This window comes from Sinocyclocheilus anshuiensis, unplaced genomic scaffold (genome assembly GCF_001515605.1).
Source record: "Sinocyclocheilus anshuiensis isolate Anshui unplaced genomic scaffold, SAMN03320099.WGS_v1.1 scaffold207, whole genome shotgun sequence".
In the NCBI taxonomy this organism is placed as follows: domain Eukaryota; kingdom Metazoa; phylum Chordata; class Actinopteri; order Cypriniformes; family Cyprinidae; genus Sinocyclocheilus; species Sinocyclocheilus anshuiensis.
In genome coordinates, this window is record NW_015551045.1 from 1,671,967 (window position 1) to 1,680,621 (window position 8,655).

General features: G+C 35.5%; 3 protein-coding genes across 3 annotated transcripts in view; 1 reads left to right on the forward strand and 2 right to left on the reverse strand.

The window, feature by feature from the left end:
- The window catches only part of LOC107661763 (serine/threonine-protein kinase 10-like), a 51,669-nt gene extending 50,537 nt beyond the window's left edge, over positions 1–1,132 (reverse strand). The window contains exon 1 of the mRNA XM_016451530.1: positions 762–1,132. Coding sequence (XP_016307016.1) covers positions 762–920 — 159 coding nt within the window. The 5' untranslated portion in view covers positions 921–1,132. The remainder of the gene's footprint in view (positions 1–761) is intronic.
- A 516-nt stretch (positions 1,133–1,648) lies between these two features.
- On the reverse strand, positions 1,649–2,743 carry cytl1 (cytokine like 1). Its single transcript, XM_016451577.1, has 4 exons — positions 2,565–2,743; positions 2,442–2,486; positions 2,058–2,204; positions 1,649–1,918 (listed from the first exon to the last, which is right to left on the reverse strand). Exons 1-4 carry the CDS (start codon positions 2,724–2,726, stop codon positions 1,868–1,870), a joined length of 405 nt encoding a protein of 134 aa, XP_016307063.1. The 5' UTR covers positions 2,727–2,743; the 3' UTR covers positions 1,649–1,867.
- A 3,450-nt stretch (positions 2,744–6,193) lies between these two features.
- LOC107661787 (serine/threonine-protein kinase 32A-like) overlaps positions 6,194–8,655 on the forward strand; it is a 50,517-nt gene continuing 48,055 nt past the window's right edge. Inside the window, exon 1 of the mRNA XM_016451554.1 lies at positions 6,194–6,266. Within this exon, the coding sequence (XP_016307040.1) occupies positions 6,194–6,266 (73 nt within the window). The remainder of the gene's footprint in view (positions 6,267–8,655) is intronic.

Consider the following 8,655-nt stretch of genomic DNA (forward strand, 5'->3'; position numbering starts at 1 on the left):
AGCATCTTCCTACACAGTGACTCTGAGTGGCCCCTGAGGGCCCCGGGCTGAACGCATGTGACCTGTCAGGATATCTCAGTGCCATTAACCGCAGTTATCCATCCTAGTATATTTAAACAGCTAGTCAAGATGGTTTCCTTAAGGGTAGCAACACCGGGGGATGCATTACTTCATGTCAAGTCAATGCGTATCTCCAGCACACATGTTAGTACACGAAATACTGAGCTGCATTCATTTAGTCAAGTGTGCACAAGTGCTATCTCTTGATCGGGTCATAAGGTTTTTTATATCTTAAATATATACACTTATATATATAAATGTAAATGAGTTCTAAGACAGAAAAAAATTAATGATAATTTGTTTTGTGTTGTGTGTGTGTTTTAGATTACATTTAGAGCACATCAGAGTCAATAAGAAGACGATTCTTTGTATTTGTATATATTATATGTTTTTGTTATGCATGCTAACTGTCATAACTAATCAGGTAGTAGCCAATTCTTAAAACTTTTTAAAACCCTACTACGCTCAAGGCTTGGCCTATGAATATTAATTACGCAAATGACGTTCACCAAGTGGGCCTCGCTGATTGGCTGGAACACCGCTGCTTGTAAGCGACAGCGAATCTGGAAGAGGCTTGGTTCATGAATATTAATTAAGGTCATTAGTATAGACTATCATTCATGACCTAATCCTTTGCCGTGGTAGAAGTCGTAGTTTCGTTTCGCTGCCTGTCCAACAAGTTTATTAAGATCGGAACTCACCTTATAAACTTTTCCGAAAGCGCCATCGCCCAGTTCCCCGATAATTTCCCAAATGTCGTTTGGATTTACATCCCGATGAACGTGCTCATATTGTTTGGTTTTCTTCTTCACTTCAATCGTAGGAAGTCGGAGGATCTTGCTGAATTTTGCAAAAGCCATTTTAAATAATAGAGACAGCAAATGCTAAAAATACAGATGACGTAGTCGATGAAATTAGTTAACTAATTAACTAGTAAAAAAAAAAAAAAAAAACGCGTGAGCTGAGAACTGTCCAACACTCCACGCAAGTAGACACCTTCATCATTTAAAGAAATAAAATCACATCAAACTGTGACAGACGTATTCCCCTCCATCCACGAGCAAGCGTCCGCTGTCAGAGGCGACTGAAGCACTCGTGTTCACCTGTCGCGAGTGAGAGACTCGGAGCCACGCCCACTGCACGCAGCTGCTCACACATGGGATTTGTAGTTTTTAAAGCCTACACACGCGTCAGAACTACATGAGCTGCAAGCAATTATAATAACAAACCATCGTACTGAATTTTAATGAATCTTAATAGTTGTATTTAATATATATATATATTATTAATCTAGTCGAGACGCACAGAAAAAGTTTAAAAGTAAAAAAACAACAACTGTTGAACACAACCCCCATCTAGTGGTACACTTATTTATTAGAAAACGGAAAACACGTCAATATTACACCAAAAAATGCATATGTTGAGTTTAAAAAATATATATATTTAAAACAATAAACATTTAAAAAGTTAGTAAGTGAGATATTTGATATGCCTGTGAAAAATACACATATTTAAAATCTATTTTATCTAGTAAGGTATTCAAAAATATTCATAAATTCATATATTCTATGTTTTTAAAAGTTTTTTTTTTTAAAGAATTTATTTTTGAAATATTGCTCAGATTTGAAAAATTCTGTACATCAAATCAAAGTCCATTTGGCATAACCAACCAGCATGCGTTGATAAAAATTGAAATCATGAAAAAAAAAATATGAATATAACATATGAGGAGTAATGTGCTCTTCATGATCTTCGTGCAATCATTCTCTAAACTCAGTCCAGTGAAGTCTGAAGTGATTTCAGCCTCTCATCCTCTGTGCTGTACTGCTTCGCAGTTATCACGAGTAAAAACCAAGTCCTGAAACACACAAACAGCCCTTTAATGAAACAGGCACACAATTAAAGCATGCACAATCAAAGCTTTCAACTTGGTTCCTATTGACAGACAATAAATATAAATAACATTAAAAAAAATACAATTACATGCATAGACCTACCCCGTGACATTTCTGTGACATGATGATATAGAGTTGTCTGATCATAGCACGCAGACTCTGCACTTTCCTGGTGTACGCACATCTCCGTTCTCTCAGACCGTCCAGCAGAGACAGATACGAGCTCATAGTGGACATTACACAAGCGTTCTGTCATAGAAAACACGAATGACAATACCAGGCAGTCAACATCTTTTTTAGCAGACAAATAATGAGGTGACCGGAATGTACTCAGCAGTCATAAAATCAATGCCACAATGCAAATAATTGGTCCTAAAAGTATGCATTACCTTTTTTGCCTGAAATTTTAATTTCAAAATTATTTCACACTGCAAGCAAGCTTTGTCTCTTAAATGCTGAATGAATGACTGGCAGGTAGCTACTCACGTGCACGTCGATGTAGAGGTCGGGCAGGTGCGTTGTGCATCTGTGCTGCAACATAAAACACATGACAGTAAAGCATCAGTGTTTTGTTGTTGTGCTCACCTCAGCTCAGTGTGTTGGACTTACAGTGTCGTGGTCTGTTTTGATTCGGGCCGCTCCCTGGGTGATCTCTTTCCCCATGGCCAGTACTTTGGCGTAACAGGTGGGTGGGATGGGGTACGGCTGAGCCCAGAGCTCCGTCACCGTCGCCTCCAGCAGCAGAAGCAGAAGCAGTGTGCGAGCCAGCATGCTGTCTGCTGTCTGTGAAGAGCACTGCTGCATTTATACACCACCGCTCCCTCAAACATCTTGTGCTCATTACAGAAAACGACATGATTTATCAATCAATTAGGCTGGAATTCACATCACAGTCTTCTCAGCCGAGCGTTTTCTGAATATGCACAACATGCAAAACAACATGACAACTGTAAACAATGAAATAAACATGAATCATTTCAATATTTTTCTTTGTATGGTTTCATGCAAAAAAAACCGGCATCTTTTGAGATGTGGTGGAAATTACATGTGTTCATCACAATCCAGGAAATAAATAAATATATTAGTGCTGTCAAACGATTAATCGCGATTAATCGCATCCAGAATAAAAGTTTTTGTTTACATAATATATGTGTGTGTACTGTGTATATTTATTCTGTATATATAAATACACACACATAAAGTATATTTTTTTATGGTAATATATATATATATATATATATATATTCTATTGAAACTTGAAATATTAAAATATATTTATAATAACAAAAATCTAAAATACAATTTAGTACATTACAATATATTAACTTTAAATGTAATATCAAATAATGCATTTCAAGTACTTTGCATGTGCTTTAGTCAACACATCAGAATAAGTGTAAACGATTATTAAATGCATGATTTAAATGTATTTTAAAGTTACAAAGTGCACTTCTAAAAGTGTGTTAGGAAACATGAAGGTGTCGTTTTTATTTATTTATTTGTAAATACACTTTTAAGATTTGAAGTACACATTCAGTAGAATGAAGCATGCTTCTTTTTCACAAGCGTTTTGCAACAAATGTTTTTTTTTTCTTCTAAAAACAAGGACAAAGTTGTCTGCAGCACCTTCTCTTCATTCAGGAGCCATCGAGGGTTAGTGCATGTGAAATTAGTTTATTAAGAAAACAAATGCACTGTATAAACGTCACATACCTGCGGTCTTTATGATGCATTTCATGAGACTCATCACATACAATGAATACAGGCTTGAGAGAATAAGAGCCAATGATGTCCTGGAGAGAAGTATCTACAAACTAGAAAAGACAAACAATGCTGACAAAGCCTTTTTTAGATTTTACAAATCCTTTAAGCTTGAAGGTTATATAGCAATGCATCTGAATATTACTGAAATGCCAAATCTAATCATTCTGGCTTATAATCTCCAGGGAAACACATTTACAAACTCTAAATTAATACAGTATGTGTGTATTAAATAATTATGCAATTAAATAAAACGTGAATGAAGTTGAGTCGTGTGTCGCTAGATGGCAGCAGAACGTCTGCAGCAGATGAATTAACGTGCTCTCCTCCTGAATAAACCACACTTCTGACTTCTCTCCTTTAACAAAGACACCAGCTCATCAGTTTAAGGTGTGCGAGATCAAACGTGTTATATATGTGATCAGGGAGAGGTGACTAGTGTGTTTGTAAATGTCAGATAAGCGCTAAAAGAACCGTGTGTGCATCAGGCATCTAATCTTGTAAAGTAGTCTGCTGTGCCAAGAGTGTAATGGGGATTTGGTTGGATTTTGAGAGATCCTATTGCTCTGACTGCCTAAACAGGATTTCACTTTGGAGACTGATGACCCAGAGCACATTCATTACAGCCTCGTATGTCTAAAGACAAGAAGAAAAAGCATGCTAAGCAAATATCTGAAAAAATTCACATGACCTTGTCCGTCACTTACACAAGTTTGGTCTACAATGAGTGATGTGGTTCTATTCTATTCTGTTCTATTCTATTCTATTGCACAATTTACATTTACATTTAGTCATTTAGCAGACGATTTTATCCAAAGCGACTTACAATTGGGGGATACATAAAGCGATTCTTCTTAAAGAGGCAAACAGACACAGGAAGTGGTTGTAATACCAAGTTCTTAGACATTGTAATCCTCGTTTTGAACGAATCCAATGACTCAAAATGACTCAAAGACATTTGACATTTTAGTTTCTTATTTAGAGTACCATTAGATTAATTCAATTAACTAATCGACACATCATGTAATGTATTAGATTACAAATTTTAATCGACTGACAGCCCTAAATTCAATATATATTATTATATCATATTATATCATAATAACATGACGTTTGAGTCATGAACAGTAGCCTAGTGAAATTTGATGACCGAAACTAAACTTGGCCTGTCATAAAAGGTCAAATAATCTAATAATTTTAAGAGACCACGTACTTTATATATATATATATATATATATATAACATGACAATATATACAACGTTCTCTTGTATTTTTTATGTATTTTCTCACATGATTTTTTGCAAATTGGTTACACGACATTGACGAACGTGTTGTTGTTGTTTTCTTCTTCTTTTACACGTGCATTATATAAACATTGTAAATTATGCCACTGTTTAAAATGCATTTAAAAAAAATAATTCTTGAATAAATTAGTAAAAGCCTCTGGGGAGACCAGCGCACTAACATTGCGTACAAACAGTAACTAGTCTACTTGAACCACATTATGCATAAAAAAAAACACAGTATGCATGAATAAATGAACCTCCCCAGCAGTGGGACACTTTCACCATCATCATCACCATCATCATCATCATTATCACAAGCGATGCGATGCAGATCAGATCCGTACCCAGACGCGTAACGACGCACTTATTCAACAGTTGAGGACGTGAGCTCTGTAGATGTGTGCGCTGTGATGCAGGCGTGAAGCAGCACTAATGTGTGTGTTCTGCATCAGTGTGTCATTGACTCCGGCTCTGCAAGGATCTTCTCACAGCATTGCGGCGAGTGGAGAACTTGTGCGGGACAGTCTCACCTTTACACTGCAGTCTCGCCTGTCACCATCGCTTTGATTCGTCAGGACGATCATTTCAACCATCCTGCTGTATAAAGCGGTAAGTGTGCGATTTCCGATGATTTCATTATGCACGAGTTCAGCTACAAGTCTATACAACTCTCTACTGTATGTGGACTTTACATTACACTCTTTATGCTACTATAAACAATTACCAATGAACAACATGTTTATAACGAAGTATGACTTGCACACTGTCCTATTTACTAGTATACTATTTAAAGTATTTTAATAGGGGCAAGTTGTCACACTTTTTATGAAGTGAATATTTTGTCACACTTTATTTAAGGACAAATTCTCATTATTAACTAGCATGCATATTACTAGCATATTGGCTGTTTATTAGTACTTATAAATCACATATTAATTTTGTATTCTGCATGATCATATTTTAGATCCTTTAATCCACCCCATACCTAAACTTAATAACTAACTATTAATAGGCAGCAAATTAGGGGATTATTGAGATCATAGTTAATAGTGAGAATTGGACCTTAAAATAAAGTGTGACCGTGTATACTTATCGAGGGAGGATTACACTCACTCTTCACTCTGTCCCTGTCACAGGCCATTCTTCAACAGAGGCATATATCCTTATTAACAAACACAGAAGATGTTTCTATGTTAACCTCTTCAGAAGTCATGGGACTCGGTCAGTCCAGCAGGACATCGGTCAGTGATGACCCAGATGAGGGTAAGTGTGCTCTTGAAAAGAAAACAAGCTGTTCCAGTTCCTATAGTTGGACAGAGGACCCACATTCATAACACACTAAAACATGAACTACTATATGATCTCATTTTTCTTTTGATTTCTTCACCCAGACTTATAACTGTTAGGATGCTTTATTTAAACATAGGTGGATAGTTTATTTAAAGATAAAGTGTGTGATTTGAATGTTAAAAGACTGAACCCGTTCTTATCAGAACATTTACTTATTTGAGCATCCCAATAGCATGAGTTTGGGGCAGGAGTATCCATTTGAGCAACCAATGGCAGAAATGTTGAGGGAAGACAAAATATGCCAAAAATGAAATTCTGTCATCATTTACTTCCTCTCTGTTGTTCAAAATGTCTTGACTTCCATGGTGCACAAATTAAGAAACTCAGCAGATTGTATGCTCTTACAGTGAAAGGATACAGTAACCAGGGACAATCAACCTATAAAAAGGACAAAAAACTTATTTAACATTTTTTTTTTATATCATAATGAAGAGATAATCCATGGCTAGATGTGTATTAAATGATTTTAAATCCAAGCAGTGTCTAAAATGTATTTATGCGCTATGGCTTAATAATCCTGACAAAACAATCAATGACAATTTTTTGTTTTAAGAATACTGTATATGAGATTGCTCACTTTCAAACTGGATTTTTCCAAAGTGAACCCATATAAGAGGATCCGTAGCTGTTGACTTCAGAAAGTCATTCACTGAGGTTCTTATAAATCTGTCTGCGTGTCCAAAAATTTACACCCCAGATTCCAATACAATTGTGTGTGTGTGAGAGAGTGTGTGTGTGTGTGTGTGCGCGTGTGTGTGTGTGTGTGTGTGAGTCAAAGAAAGAGATGGGCCATCACAAGTACAGTTATAGCAATAGCTGATTGGCCCATTTTACAAAGTAACCGTGTATATGGTTGTACAACAGAGTGCACAGTGACTCAATAAAGCAAACTACTGTTAAACTAGATTTTTACATATCCTGAAGAAAATGGGAGTGATGCTAGTATATGGGAAAATCACCTTCACAATGTAGGGGTGTTGTGTATTTGTCAATCCGATACAAAATTATAGCTTTTAGCCAAAATAAAACAAAAATGCATTAAACCAAATACAAATATGTTTGAACAGCCAAAACAAAAAAAAAACAAAAAAATGCATTAAACAAATCCAAAACGTCTGAAAAGTTAAAACAAAACAAACAAAAAATAAAAATGCATGAAACCAAATCCAAAACATGTCTGAACAGCCAAAGCAAACAAACAAAAAACAAAACAAAATGCATTAAACAAATCCAAAACATGTCTGAAAAGTAAAAACAAAAACAAACAAAAGACAAAAATGCATGACACCAAATCCAATATGTAAAAATCCAATTAAAATCTGATATAATCAAGTAGTTGTTTAATGCACGAGTAGTTTGATGTGACACACAGAAATATAATAAACAAAATACTTGATAATACAAAATATTAGATTAAATAATGTTGGCAACAGAACATTGTCCAACAGCGACAAGAGTGAATAATGTTTCAGAGGATCAGATGGTTCGGACTAATAAACAGCACAGCCACCCAGACATGATCCATTTTGTCAAGTAAAATGAATAAAGTGATATTAAACAGAAATTGAGTTCATTTACACATCACTTTGATCATCATAACACCTCTGGTTTTATGAAGGATTTTATCACTTATAGTCTTATTATATTCTTTTGCTCATTTTCATCGTGGAGCTTAGAATAATATTACATGTTTAAACTCTAATGGGATCTGTTTTATTGTTTGCCATGTGAAAATATGCAAGTCAGATTGCTTAGAAAAGTCATTGCACAAGACGCATGACTTCAGTTATAATTTTTGTCCTTACCTAGCAAAACTAAAAATAAACAGTATTGACGAAGAGAAAAACCTTACCTACACTTCTGCACACGTGTGGGTTTATGAAGGTCTTGAAATTTGAGGGAGAGCATGCTCAACTTTTTATTAAGAGTTTGAGATCAATATTTACATTTTTGTAGCCTTCATTTTTTGGTAATTGTTATTGACTTTGTGGTAGGAGTTTGTTGTTAGAGATGGGGGCATTTACTATTTAGCATACGCTTATGACCCCTCTGGAAGTCACTGTGAAAAAGGTGTCAGCGTTCTCTAAGTGGCTGTCCTAGATCGTTTGCACACACTCGATAGGTCACCAATTCTTCAGATATGGAACAAAATATGTCACTCAAATGTACCTTAAGTTTTTAAAATAGCACTGCATTTAAATAGCACAGTGTTTGCGAACTGAAGTTTATCAGTACAGAGTTTTTTTCATTTGATTTTATCTTTATTTTATGAAGCCTGTGACATTTTCACTCACAAAATAAC